Source organism: Vidua chalybeata, chromosome 4 (assembly GCF_026979565.1).
Source record: "Vidua chalybeata isolate OUT-0048 chromosome 4, bVidCha1 merged haplotype, whole genome shotgun sequence".
NCBI classification, from domain to species: Eukaryota; Metazoa; Chordata; class Aves; order Passeriformes; family Viduidae; genus Vidua; species Vidua chalybeata.
Window position 1 is genome coordinate 32,958,727 of NC_071533.1, and position 15,091 is coordinate 32,973,817.

The 15,091-nt window shown below is 34.2% G+C and overlaps 1 protein-coding gene across 1 annotated transcript in view; it reads right to left on the bottom strand.

Annotated features, from left to right (window-relative positions):
- FSTL5 (follistatin like 5) overlaps window positions 1–15,091 on the bottom strand; it is a 273,043-nt gene that overhangs the window by 45,360 nt on the left and 212,592 nt on the right. Inside the window, exons 9-11 of the mRNA XM_053941595.1 lie at window positions 13,922–14,083; window positions 11,785–11,919; window positions 270–296 (exon numbers count right to left, since the gene is read on the bottom strand). Of these exons, the coding sequence (XP_053797570.1) occupies window positions 270–296; window positions 11,785–11,919; window positions 13,922–14,083 (324 nt within the window). The remainder of the gene's footprint in view (window positions 1–269; window positions 297–11,784; window positions 11,920–13,921; window positions 14,084–15,091) is intronic.

Genomic DNA, 15,091 nt, shown 5'->3' on the forward strand with positions numbered 1-15,091 from the left:
GTGTATCTTTAAACAACTGTCTGAAAATTGTGAACAGCTTATTTCCTTCTCTCTCCCAAAAAGGAAAAGCAGCTTACAAAAGTATGAGCATTTATAGGATTCATTTCCACTTTAATGTTTTTTAAGTCAAATTCTGCAGTGTCGCAAGGGTGTAGGTAAGTTACTGTAACTTGTAGAGTACAAAAGAACATAGATGCACATACACACACACACAAAAGAAACAACAGATGAGCATTTCATCACACTACAGAAAATATGAACAAAAGTACCTTGCTCTCGCCACAATATGTTTGCAACTGCAGCATGTAAGAGAAAGAAAGAACAGAAAATACAGATGAACAAGGGAAAACAAGAAATGATACATCAATTCTGAAATAATTATAATGCTTTAACCTCTGATTCACTAAAATACTCCTACAGGCAAACCACTGGAAACCGTAAATTAAGAATAGTTGTCTGTGTCATGTGACCAAATTGTGATTAGCCATAGTAGTTATTTGGGACAGGGTAAACCCCAGCATTCCACTAAACCCTCCAAGCTAACTCCATAGCCATTACCAACAGTGTGTTTTATAATCCATTACAAAAAACACGTGCAGTTTTCATGCACATAAATGATACATATTAATTACAGGTTATGCAATTTTCATTATTTCCTTTAAACTCCGGACTTTGAAGAGACTGATTTCAGAACAGAGGTATGACAGAGATATGCAAAATTAAAATATACACAAGATATTTTTTCTGTATGGCTGTAACTCAACCATGCTACCAAAACTGTCATACTGTATAATGTTCACCATTCTCTTTGGAAGACCATGAATGGAAGCATAAGATGGCATAGTAACCAACTAAATTTATACATTGATTTTTTTCTCTGAAAACATAGATTTTATTTGGCCATCTTGTTTATAATTGGATTTTAGACCTTTGAGACCAATGAAATTATATTATCCTAATATTACTCTTTATATCTGTGGAGGAAAAAAAAAGAAAGTAAATATAGTCTCACAAATTTAAAGTATTTAGAACTCAATAGGCAACAGAATAAAATTTTTTAAACACCATCACTGAAAACTAACACATATTGCAAAGTAATGGACTAAAGAAATTTTAAAAATCCCAAAGGAAAGGAATACAACACAGAAAACACATATGTCACACACACATAATGAAATTGGGAGGTTCATTGAAACACAGTGCTACAAAATCTAAAAATATTAGTATGCTATAAAAAAAAAAGTTTGGAAAAAGCAATGAAAGACATTAAAAATTATGCTGGCACACAGAAGTTCCTCATCTGCTGACAGCTGAAGCTTGAGAGTGAAAACTGGAACTATCACTTCAGAAAAGGTCTGGATACTAAGAATTTCCCACATCATTTGTACTTCAACAGACAGGAGAGGGAAAAAACAGCCCTGGAATACGATGCAGGCCTTTGGGTCTGGTAATGCAGCCAGTTTTAGATTCACCCTCCTGTCAGTGCATCTAGCCTGAACATCATGTTTTTGTCTTTGAGGATGTCCAAAAGATTTCTAAGGAATTGCTAAACAACATCCCCTACATCCACCCTGCCAGTCATCTCACTGCAGAAGGCCATCGGGGTGACTAGGACTTTTTCCTTTGTAAATCCATGATGACTGCTTCTAAACACCTTCTAGTTCTGGGAATGGTTTCCAGGGTGAAATGATCCATCTCTATTCCAGAAATCAACGTGAGGCTGATGCAATTATCATGTCTTGGATTCTCCCTCTTGCCCTTGAAAAGCGGCGCTGGCTTTCTTACAGTCTGCAGGAACCTCCCTGATCACCACGATCCTTCAGAGATTGTCAAGAGTCACCTCACAATGCCAGGGGCCAGTTTGCCCAGTGTTTATGGATGTATCCTATCCAGGCCCTGTGAAATCCACTTCATTGAAATGGTCTCAATCAGATCCTCTACACCATGGAAAAAGAAAGCTTCCCTTCCAGAGGATGACTTCCCAAACTTTCCCACTTGTGTCACGCTCCTAGGAACAGTTTTGCCAGGAATGACAGATGTGAAGAAACGTTCAGTACAAGTTGTCCCCTTCCATATCCTTTTCCACAAGGTCCCTATCCCCCTCAGCAGGCCCACATTCACCTTTAACTTTCTTTCTCATGCTGATGTCTCTGTAGAAGCCCATCTTTTGTTCATTATGTCATCCACCATACTCAGCTCCAAATGGGTTCTGGAACTTTAAAATTTATCCCTACATACCTAGACAGTGGCTCCAGTTACAGATCACAATTCTGTATTTGCCTATGTTTTCTTACACAGTCTTTCTTATGAAATAAAGCAAATTAATTTCCCCAGGGCAATCTGGAGGATTTCCTTTAAAATTACTTTTCTCTTCACATTGTAAGGAAATAACCATGTAATACATGACACTTGAGGTCCCATAAATTCAGCCATAATGTTCTACAGTTTATCAGCGTTTTTCTAGGGGTGACATAGGAAAGAAAATAAAAAGTAATTACAATTACACAAGTGTATGGAGCTCTACAGGATCAAACAAAATGATTTAAAATGCTAAGTACAGAACACATTAATTTATGTTAATGCAAAATGATATGTATGATTCTGAGCTTTGCTCAAGAAAAAGGACAGGATAATAAAAGTGCTTTAAAAGTCTCACACATTAATTTTAAAATTAGCAAATCAGATAGAAGAAAATTGAGATATAATTTAAGAATGCAATATCATATCATAAACAACAGCCACAATCTCACCTAACGGATCAAGAAACTTCACTTATTTTTTTAATCAGACCCATAATTTCTGTTCAGGAAAGATGTCAAGTCTTGAGATAAAGAGTTAAATGCTGGAACAAGTACAGCATGTATAAAGTATGCTAAGGAACATATTGTTTGCCTTCCTTTTTGGTTAAGCAAAAATTAACATTTTTCAGCCATACTTTATACTAAATTCTCAAACATTTGTAAACTTCACAATGTAAGCATACAGAATTATTGACAGATCCCAGCAAAATGTTCTGGTTTCAAGACAGAGTACCATCTTCTCTTTTGCCATGATTCAACAGAGTTATTAAATAGTATTAGGAGATGGACTGGGAGCCTTGCAGAAGACATTTTGTATTCCAAAAGTTTGTGACCTTGAGCAGGCTATGTCTGCTACGTGGGGCCTTGTCACAGGGAAGCCTGCATGTCCCATGGGTACCTGCTGCAAGGGTAGGAGCTGGACTGCTCATAAAAACCTGTGCTGCACACTCATGGGCCTTATGACAAATTGTAACCTGCCAGAAGATATATGGCTTTGTTTGTTACACCAGATAAAACCACCACAGCATGGGAGGGAGCAGGAACCTCTCAATGGAGAAGCTCTGTGCAGCTTGCTGAGGGAAAATCCACCCATAATTAATCCCACGCTCCATAAATAAATCCGCGATGCCCAGCATGTGAAGGGTTGCAAGATTTACTCACTACTAACTATATTCCTCTTTTCATTATATCTTATTAAAGCAGCTATTTTATTACATCATTTGTTGTTGGGCCTTTTATATTGTCATCAAAAAGAAGTCTGCATTATTCCTCCTTCTCCCTTGTCCCCCAGCAATGCAAAACACGGTAGAATCCAATTGAAAGAGGTTTTCTTTCTTTTTTTTTTCAGCACACTTAGAGTTCCATAAAAATCACTCTTCATGGTCCTTCCACAGCTATTCTATGGTCTTCTGTACAGCCACAGCTGTGGAGCAGCTAATATAACATCTGAATGCTTGTTCTTCATCTTTGTTATACGTTCTTGGTTGAATAGTAATAGGTTGCACATATTTCACTAAACTCTGTCCTTAGTAATTCCTGAAATTCTGCAGCAGACTAATAGCAGTGTAAATTTTTATCAACTTTGGATGGAAACAACAACTGCAAAAATCCATGGTATTTCTAGTACTAAATGAATGAGGGTACTGCAATATCACTTTGCAAATAAATTCTGTATCTTTCTCTTTCTTATTGCATTGGTAATAAATTTCATTACATTTACTTTTCTGTCTCAATAGACAATTTCAAAGATTTCAACTATTAACAAGTGTTCTTCCTCCCTACTTTTCTTGAAACATTCAATGCATTTTGGAAATAAAGTGTGTGTGTGTGTAGGCAAAATTGACACTGAGTGAGTTTGAAGACTAAATGTAACTCTTCTACTTCCTTTTGGCATTTTTAGCTGTTCAAATTTTCAATAATCAGCATGCAATACTATATATCCAGACATACTCAAACAAAATGGATATCAATTAAAAGATAAGAAGCCACTGTCCCTTTCAGTGACTTCAATTCCATGATGGCAAGAGGTCACAAGCGGATGTAATAGAGAATAGGACAATGAGGAAAATGCAATAAAGTCATAAGAAAAAATGTGTAGTTCAACATAATTTTTCAGAATTGCCCTATCATAATCTGCTGTACTTTCAATTGCATTAAAAGAGTAATTTCAAGATGTTTAAAAGGATGTTGTCTCCTTACTTCACTCATAGCCACCACCATTGTCAACTGTTTTGATTAATTAAGAGGATGAAGACTCTTTTCTCACATCTCTATTGTATAAACACCTGCCCTTATGTTACAGGGTAAAACTAAAACATAATAACTACCTTTTTGCTAAACCACGTAAGTTTTTAATTATTATTTGTATATTAGAAATAATTGCATTAAAAGTGAAGATGAGGTTGGCATGAATAATATTTTTGCTGAGCTTCCACAATCACATACCTACCTTTAATTTCATTCTTTTTCTATAAGAAATTCAGATTTGTTTTATTTATATACAAATGCAAAAATATAAGACCTAATTTATTTGTGAAGCCAATACTTTTTTAAAAGTTATCTACTGCTTGCTTCAAGTATTTTACAAATAATTGTCATTACAAATTCTATCCAAATTCCAGTCTGTTCTTATGTGATATGCATTTCAATTTCATCTTAGGTTAATACAATAACCGAAGATCTGGTTTATATATATTAGACTATTATTTATTAGTTAAAAGTCAACAGTTGACACTTTAATTTTGTCCAAATATGAACATGTTACCTTATTTTTCTATGTTTTGTATTACTCTTTATAATGAATCATGCATAAGTCCTTTCCCATAGCACATTAACTCAATCCAGTGTACACTAGCAGGAAGAAAAAATGGTTCATGAGCTGAATTACTTGGAAGTTTGAAATAAAGTCTTTGCCCACAATGCTGTCAACAAGTATAAACTTGTTTAGCTCTGCCATAAAATAAAATGCCAGCATTAATTATCTCTGAGAAAATTAGGCAAATAGGTACCATTCAGTATCAGATGTGACAGGAAGATTCTATTAAAATTGCATAAAGACTTTCAGAGAGAATTTAGGCCATAAATCACAGTCAAAAGGCTTTTAGTCTTATTCCCAGTTCTAGGCAGTGGAGATGTCTTGTTGCTTATGATGGCCATAAACCTGTCAAGTCAGTAGCATTCCGATCACATAATCTTTTTAGGTGATAAGACTATGACATTACCTAAAAAAGGCACAGTTAGAAATAGAGCTACTTAATGGCATGGAACAGGTTTTTTTTTTTTTTTTTTTTTTTTTTTTTTTTTTTTTTTTTTTTTTTTTTTTTTTTTTTTTTTTTTTTTTTTTTTTTTTTTTTTTTTTTTTTTTTTTTTTTTTTTTTTGTTTTTTTTGTTTTTTTTTTTTTAATTTAGTCCTAAGATACAGAGCACAATTTAGAGAACTTTTGTTCAGCTTTTTGTGACTAAGTGAAAGAAACCATAGCATAAATTACTTTGCCACGTATGATGATGTCATAGTGGGTGAATTCAGTAACACAAGAGCCTGTGGTTGATAACTAAAATAAAAGCTACTAAATATTAAAAGTTCATCAAGTACTTTCAAATTGGTGTTGGAAATATCCTAATAGTTTTACTTGATAACTCTCTATCATGACATCTGTCTCCCCAAGGTGTGTACATATATCTCAAAAAAAAATTTAGAGAAACACCTAAGAAGTCATATTAATCAATCACAGATTAAACTGCACTTTATAACACAATTTTTTAGAAATAGTTAGGAGAAGTTAAAATATTTTTTAAAAAAAAAAAAACCAAAACCACAGAACTATTTCACTTCAAAGGGAACAGCATGAGTTTTTATGTTCTATGGCTCCAGTATAGTAGAATTATTCTAAATTGAAACAGAAAAGAAACTAAAGTACATCCAAAATACCTGTCAAATTTATCAAGAAATAAACAAAAAAAAAAAGCATTTTTAAAGTTACTTTACTTCAAAATATTTTACAGATAGCTAAGAAAAAAAATTAAGTACTTGAAAATTACCCCTGAAAATATTCACTTGTCTTTGGTGATGACTATTTTTTATTTTCCTGTTTTCTACACTACCAGATTTTCTTCTTCAGGAAAAAAAACCTATATTCAGTGTAATCTGATATTCCATGTGTGTATCAAATTACAGTGATATATTCTACTATATTATTTATATTAAATACTCCATGATCAGCTTAAGTCTTCCAAGCTTTTTTCTAAATTAACAAAATGGTTTATTTGGTATATTTAGCTATGTATTATATTCCATAGTCTGTTAATGTTACTTTGATTAAAAATTAAAATTTGGACCAATTCCATTGGTTCTACTACTATTTCAATGGAATCTCACTAAATAAATAAATTTCATAGATGGAAGTTGTAATTTCTTCCTTCTCTCTTTGAAATTATTATTCTACTGTATATCAACAAAAAATGCAGTAATATGCTTCCCACTCCACCTTTCTCATAAACATATTGTGAAGATACACTGCTAAATTATCTTTGTCCTGTATTTAAATTGTTTAGCTTTCAAACAGTTTTTCAACAACAGCAAGATGATGACTGGTTTGCCATATGGCTACTAGGAATTGGGCTGAACCAATCTTTGTTTGTGATTATCACATGTAGTCATCAACAGAGATGGACAGTGGAGCTGTCCATTTGTGTGTTCGTGCTTTAAATGATGCTAATTCCAGTAGTATGGACGAGAAAGCTCTCTCTTAATAAGATTTGAGAGTCTCTTAAAATGTACCTGCACGTACTACAAGCTAGAAAATGAAAAGCCATCTTTTATCAGTTGCTGCAGAGATGCTGGGCACTAGAATAAGGAACCTGTTTACAAAAAGAGAGAATTTGGAGTCCTAAAGAAAAGACAGAGTCTTAGTTATGATGAAATCCCATTCTTCTGTTAGCAGAAGAGGCTCCAGCAGTCTGACTTTCCTTTATACCATTGCAGCAGCAAAACCCTGGAAAACATCACAGATTGCTGCTAAAAGTAGAAGAAAAGCATTGTCATATCAGAGCTATTCAAGGTTTAAATTGTACTTCTATGAATCAGTTTGGGTTTTTTAATGTTCTGTTGACCATATTCTTCTACAAATATTTTTTGTTCTGCATTTGTACAGGAGCAGGATAATAACTGAAACCAGAGCCTGATTGAATACCTTTATTTAGTCCTTACAAAGGACTAAAAAGGAGGGTAAATCATGTGTAGTCAAGTCAAACATTTAAAATAACCAGGTCCAAACATGGTACACAGAATACTTGCTAAAAGTTTCAGATGTTTAATCTGGTGCTATTAGTTAGTTGGTGAATGTGGAAGAAAAAAATATCAAATATATATTTCTCTTTCTAGAACATTTAAGAAACAAATAACTTGTTGCTTGTGCAAATAACGTTGCTTGTGCAAAGAGCAGTTCTCATTAAAAAAAAAAAAAAAAACAACTGTACCAAAACAATTAGAATTCTCAAGACAAAAAGACTGAGTACTATAGTAACTGTCTTATTATGAGAAACTTATATATTGTGTGTGTGAGAATTTGCAATCAATATTCATATATTCATAGGACAAAAATTCTTAAGAGGTCAATTTATTGGAGGGGAAAAAGAGAGAGACTCAAAGGAGGAAACAGAAGGAAAAGCTGACTTCAAAATGGAAACTAAGCATTATTCTGTATTAGTGAAATTGATTAATAAATAAAGCAAAATACCAAGAAAAAAGAGGGATTTTTTGACTCTCTGCATGTCTAACTCAGGTATATGCATCACTGTAAGGACACACCTCAGGCAAATAAAGCATTAGCTCTGTATTCAGGCAGAACAGAATGCAATTTAATGTCTTGTGAAATGTAAAAGATAGAATAGAGTTAGATAAAATGGTTCCATCATGCTTAAATCTATGAATCCATGAAATACCAGTTCTGAAAAATAAAAAATGTTGGAATGAAAATAAAACCAGATTTTGAACTGCTATTTGTATTTACAAATGCGATTACACCTGAGAGTCCTTCCAACACAGCTGAGCTGTCTCAGGTATTATTAGAGGATCATGACAGTAGGGGAGACTCTTGTGTTTTCAATGAGATTTAGACCAGGTCATTAATCCCCAGAATGTTTTTACCAGTCACCACAGGGGTTATTCAGCTATCAACCAGACCAGCTATCTCATTCTCAATGGCCGTAACTACAGGCTTGAGGGAAAATGGAATTCACAGCAAAATTCACAGCAAAAAGAGAATGTGCAGTCTCTGGAGAATAAAAACAGCACAGTTCTCACATTCAGAAGTATTTTAGATGCTACTGCTATTATCAACATCAGAGAAATTAAACAGGATTTGATAATAGAGAGCAGTAGAAATTTATCACCAGTACTTTTAAGAGACATTTATATAGGTATTATATAAACTAAAACTTTCCATTATAACATCACAAATCTAGCAAAAAGAATCCATGTACTGGGACATAGTTGTTAAATAAATAAATAAAATTTCAGCTACAGAATGAGTTAATTGGTAAAAGGCATGGCTAAAGTTAAAGTACTTATAATTTTGTTTCTCTCACCTAAGACAATGTTAAAACGAAAGCATGTTTTCAGAAGTCTTATTTTTAGTGCACAATGAAAAAGGCTGATGTGCCAAGAGGAGGTCAAACTATCCTTGAGACTATCATCCACTATTCAAAATTTTACCTATGTGAGGCAGAGCAATGCTTCCCTGTTCAGTGCTGGCATTTACTGAACAGATCTGGATGACAAAGCATTTTAATTTTCCATTCACTTCCATCTAGATTACCATAGTGATGATGAACTATTATCTTCAAAGTATATTGACTTTTTTTGGTAAGTGGACTTCAATTTTCTGAAACTGGAAACTTCAAAATAAACAAGTCCCTAGCACGCTTAATTCATACTTTACATTGTGTAACTTTATTTTTTTTTACTAGCATCGCATTTCCCACAGTTCAGTATAGCTTTGCCTCCATTTCTTTTCTCTTTATAATACAGACACATGCATTACATGCATCTGTAACAATCCCATGAATTATGAAAACCTAGCAATCTGATAGCACTTTTAGACAGACAGGTAAGGTAAAGGTTTGCTTATTATATAACAATCTACTTTTTCCATAATGACTGATTTTTATTTAGTTCAAGGTAGCAGAAAATATAGTATTTTCTCTTAGGAACTGTTTAAATTACCAATTTACAGAGAAATCAACTAGCTATGCCCTTTCTGTCACAGATTCTATTTTTTTTCTCAAAGTACTGAACAGAGTTTTTAATAAATTTGGGATGTAGTGAAAGCAAGATTCCACACAAAAATAATACAAATTTAGGTTTTTGTGTGAAGTAACATTACACCTCCAAAGTTTTTCCATGCACCCAAACAATGGGTCAGATAAGTACAAAAGTGAACACTGACTATTACACTTTTTAGGAAATAAAATATATGCACTGGTAATGGAATAATGTTCTGCATTTCTTATGTGGCTTTTGAAATTACTGTCATGCTCAAGGCAGTGCAATTGTACTTTATATTTTAGAACTCAACTGTAAAGTTCTCACTAAACTCTCAATAGAAAATCAATGTTCAGAAATGCTTTTATTTTGCTTTGATTTTTATCTTATGTGACATCACAAAGGAGAAAAGCCCAGACTAACTGACAAGCTAGTGAGAATCTGATCTTATTTTATTCAAAACAGTATCCTGTGATTTCCAAAAGGGAGCCCTCTAATAAGGAACTAAAAAAAAATAAAAAGTATGTCTGCTTTATTCTCTTAAAGGACGATAAAAGCAAAATAATTTATAAAAATGTCATAAATGTATAAAAATGTCATAAATGACAGACTAAGTTTATATCAGATCATACAGACTTACATTTACATTCATCAAAGACTATCTTTAGAATGTAACTTGTGACCTAATCAATAGGCTTGAAATAAAAGTAGCTGTAGCATTGTGCTTAATATGTGTGAGTGGGGTAAAAGAAAAAGCCCACAATCCTATCGAAGTAGTTTTACCTATGTGATTTTATTCCTTAATAATCCTTAATTTAATGTATGAACAAGAGTTTTGGAGGAAATATAAAAACAAGCAGAAAAGAGTTAATAATGAGGCTCTTCCACTTCTGAAAGCAGTTCTCCAATGCTAGCAACTCCTCCCTGCAAAGAATTTTTGTTTTAAAACAGCAGCAGTTTTTTAAACTGAATCTATAAAAATGTGTACCTCTTATAATTTGTTCATGTAGTTGTGACAATTATTTTGAGAGTCAGTGCTTTTTTTATTAGTACGTACCTTAGTCTTCTTACATGTACCAAAATGGGATTCTGAGCAAATTGGAGTTTAACATGTAAATATCTGCTACACCTAAATTTGAATGTTATAATTATACATCTTTGGGTTTTATGAGTATTTCCTCTGAAATATTTGAAGCATAGTAAACCTGTATGTAACTGAACTCAATGTCCTGCTGCTTGTAAGTGTCAGGCAGACTTGCAGTGCTACTAATTCTGCCTCTGGTATCCTGCTGAGCACTTGACACTGCTGAATATGCTTTTAAATAAACAGGAATGTCTTAACTTAATGCAATCACACTCACTAGTAAGATAACCATCATTTTACTGGATGTATTTCTAATAAGTATGTAGTATTCATTAAAATAAGAGATTCAAAAGAAAAAAAAAACCCAAACAAACAGACAAAACCAATCAATCAAACCAAACAAAAAATGGGTGAAGTATAAACTCAGGAATGTATTTTTCTAAGCAAAGTGAGGTAAGAGGAAAAAAATACTGTTAGACAAATAATAAGAAAACATGGTTTATAAATCCCACTACCATTTAACAGAGCATAAAGAAAGCTGCTTCTTAGTAGTGATATTGATTTCTTTGGCACATTCAACTCCCTAAATAGAAGTGAATTGCTCCTCCACATTCCAGGCACAAGACAACATGGGCAGGCTGGAACTGATCTGTACCTGCCAGGCACTTCAGTAGGTGAGATCAAGACATATGATTACTGTCACATCATGAGGCTGATTTTGACTCTTGGTATATCTCAAGAACAGAGAGAAAGAAAAGGACTTCCCATCAACCACTAGAAAACACACTATACACAGACATCTACATATACAGACATATACAGACATCCTTTTCTTTTTGTTTTCACATTCCCTTTGTAGGCAACACATCTCTCATAAGGAAACTATCAAAAATTTACCAGCAATGTAAAAAATATGTTGGTTCACATAATGAATCAGAGATTTCATTTTACTTCTAAATGTACTGCAGATTGCACACTCTACCTTCAGGGACTCTTGGATACCATTAATTGAGCTTTATCTTTTTAAATCAGCTATCTACAAAAACTCATTTTAATTTATTTAACATTTCCTAGTTTTGATACTGATTAAATGTTTGAGTGTGGGCGACATGTAGTTTTATACTTCTCACAATACTTACGAGTCTTTCGAGCAGAATCTTCCACAAAGAGAGAAGAAATATCTTCATCCACCCCTGCTTCATTCTTTGCAATGCAAGTGTATGCTCCTGTATCTTCATAGCGCACATTGCTAATGTGAACCTCACTACCATTTGCTGAAAGGAGAGGAAAAAAAATCAACATGCAGACATGCTAGTGCTTTCAGATTATAAATTCAGAAGGGTTTCTCTGCTTACACTAATTAAACCATTTTCATTCCTGAGTTCATAACTTGGAGGCATGCCAAATTAGTCCAAAGGTATTCAACTGGCGAGTGAATTACATGCACTATTTCATCTCACAGTTATTCAGAGTGCCTCAGTTGATTTTGTAATTCAGAGTCAAATATCGATCTGAGGTTTTATATAAATTAGTATGACTTTTTTTTTTAAATCAGGTAAATATTAGGTTTTTATTATGTTGCATTTAGTTACCAGACACCATCATTTCCTTTACACAAAATAGCCCAAGGAATATAACAGGCCAAACATCCAATGTAAATAAAATTTTTAATTTGTTGCTCCTAACCAGAGGCATCTAGTTAGTTTTGGTTTTGTGTGACTGCAGTGTAACAACAGAAAAACAGTTGCAGTGAAATTTTTCACCTACGTCAATGTAGAAGATTACGGAAACCTCGGGAATTGTGTCAGCTGTCGTAGGAATATCAACAAACAATCCAGGTTTCAAAAGGCAAAGGTATTTTAAACAACGTGATGCAAATAATTGTGTGAACAATGATTCATTGTCTTTTAAGTATAGTATACTTGTTCAGCTGTAGGAACTACAGAAAAACTGAGCTTTGTAGGTATTCTAAACTATGGACTAAAAGGGGCATTGTCTTATGGTGTAGCACCCTTCCAGCTTGAAGCAAGTGCACAGACAGTTTAACTCAGAAAAATCTCTGGGAAAATGTAATGAGATTTTCAAAATTTTATTTCAAATAATTCCAAGCTAGAAAATTGAATTGTATTTTGCTTAGAGAAAAACCCTTTTAATTTATTTGTCATAAATATATGGAACAGAGAGGAAGGCAAAAAAAAAAAATCCTCAAATCCCTAGAGGAGAAATTAAGAGAATGTTGCTATGGAAGAGTAGAAAGAAACACTTTCTACACATAGTAGAAAGTGTTTCTGCAAGGCAATTGTTCACAGATATCCAGGAGAGTTGTACGTGAAAGAACAGGACACTATGACACCTGCAGGGGAAGTAACGCTTCAGAGAAGCACTTGCCATATCTGTCCCACTGCTTCTTACAGTGCAGGCTGAATGCTGTCCTATGCTAACTACACATCCTGGTTTTGTTGATGAGTGAGAGAAAGTTCTCAAGGGAACAAGAGCAGCAGGAGATTTTTTTTTTTTCCTATGGCTGATCAAAAACTACCAGAAAGACTGAAGAAGCATAGAGATTTTGTGCTGGACAGGTCTACTAATTTTCCTGAGCCCTGAAGATTCATAGAAATGAACTGGTGCTAAAGGTAAGACTTTCCTTTAGTTTTGGCTGGGGATTTTGGGTTTGGTGTGTTTTTTGTTTTTTTTTTTTTTTTTTTTTTTTTGTTTTTTTTTTTTTTTTTTTTTTTTTTTTTTTTTTTTTTTTTTTTTTTTTTTTTTTTGTTTTTTTTTTTTTTTTCCCCAGGTTTCTGGGGTTTAAGGGGTTTGGGTTTTTTTGGGGGAGCAGGTAGGGTTAGTGTGTGTATGCAATGTCTTTGCACTCCCACGGAGGTCTGCTGATACCTTCAGAAAACAGCACATCCATTTCAGGTATTTCTCCTCCAGTCCTTTCTACTCTCAGGTCCCCACATCTCATTAAGATTCTTATCAGTTCTGACTGGAACCAGGTCTTGGACTGCCTGCTCAACTCAGATACTGCACATTTTCAAACAGAGAAGAGCATATTGGAATTTACTTATAATCCTGCTAGTAAATAAAATCATTATTCTAACAAAGAGAAAGCAGAAAGACATGTCTTGGGGAGTAACTGGAAGAAATGACATACTTTGAAATGTTTTAGCTTAGACTTCAAGCCTTTGTTAAAACTATGGACGAAGGGCAGCTAGTATGGAAATTATGCATGGATAAAAGAATAGCAAGGTGTACAAAACAATAAATATACCCCTTTACCTTGAAGAGTTAGCTGTTTGGACAGCTTTGGAGTGATATCAATTCCATTCTTCAGCCAACCAAGTTGTGGATTGGGAATACCTTCAGCATGGCACCGAAGGCTAGCTGTCACACCTGGCTCCCTTGCCTGGCTTTCTGGATAGACTCGGATAACTGGTGGAACTGAATACAGAAAACAATTATAATTTAGTGGAGAACATTATCTTCATTTTAAGAAAAATAACTATAAGTAATTCTGAAGACCCCTACAGCTATATATAACTACACACAGACGTGGTATTTGTCAGATATTCAGTGACATTCAATGCAGAATTCTGTCTCAGAATATTTATGAAGCAGAAAAAATATTCTGTGAGAAAAACCTCTTTTCACTGTGGTATCAAAGAAAAAAGCCTCAATTCTTCAATAGTTGGTGGTTGAGAAATAAGATTTTTATTTTTCCTTAGATTTCTTTATAAAATATAACTAATGTACAATTAGTGAGTCATGGTACGTTGTACAAAGATTTTAATTGTCCTGTTTCACAAATCATAACACGTCATCTCCACCCTTCCCTCTTTCCAAAACACCTAGTAACAATCCCTTCTACCTGCATAAAACCTGTTCAGGTTTATAATTCTTTATACCTGTTCAGACAGGACCTTCTGTACCCATGATACCACTTTTCTTCTTTAACATATGGCACATCACTAGCTTATGTGCAACCTGATTTCCCTCTGAAGTTATTTCCTGCCAAAATGCTTTTCCACTAGGTGCTCTTCAGGATATACTGGTGCACCAGGGTTGTTCCTCCCTGGGTGCAGGAGTCCTGCACTTCTTGTTAAACTTTCTAAATTCCTTCCGGTTCATTTCTCCATCCTGTCAAACTCTCTACAAATAGCAGCATGACCCTATAGTCTATCAGCCACTCCTCTCAGTTTAGTGCCATCTACAAAACTGTTGAAGGTAGAACTTTGCCCCATTATTCAGATCATTAATTAAGATGTTAAACAAGACATGCATCCTTCTGGACAAAATGTTCACACAGCTGCATAACCCTGTCACGTGATGGGCAAACAACTGGCTCACGGGTCAGGAACAGAGAGTTCAGTGAATGGAGTAACATCTGGCTGGGATCCAGTCATTAGCAGGGTTCCACAGGGCTTAATCCTCAGCCCAGTTCTCTTCAAC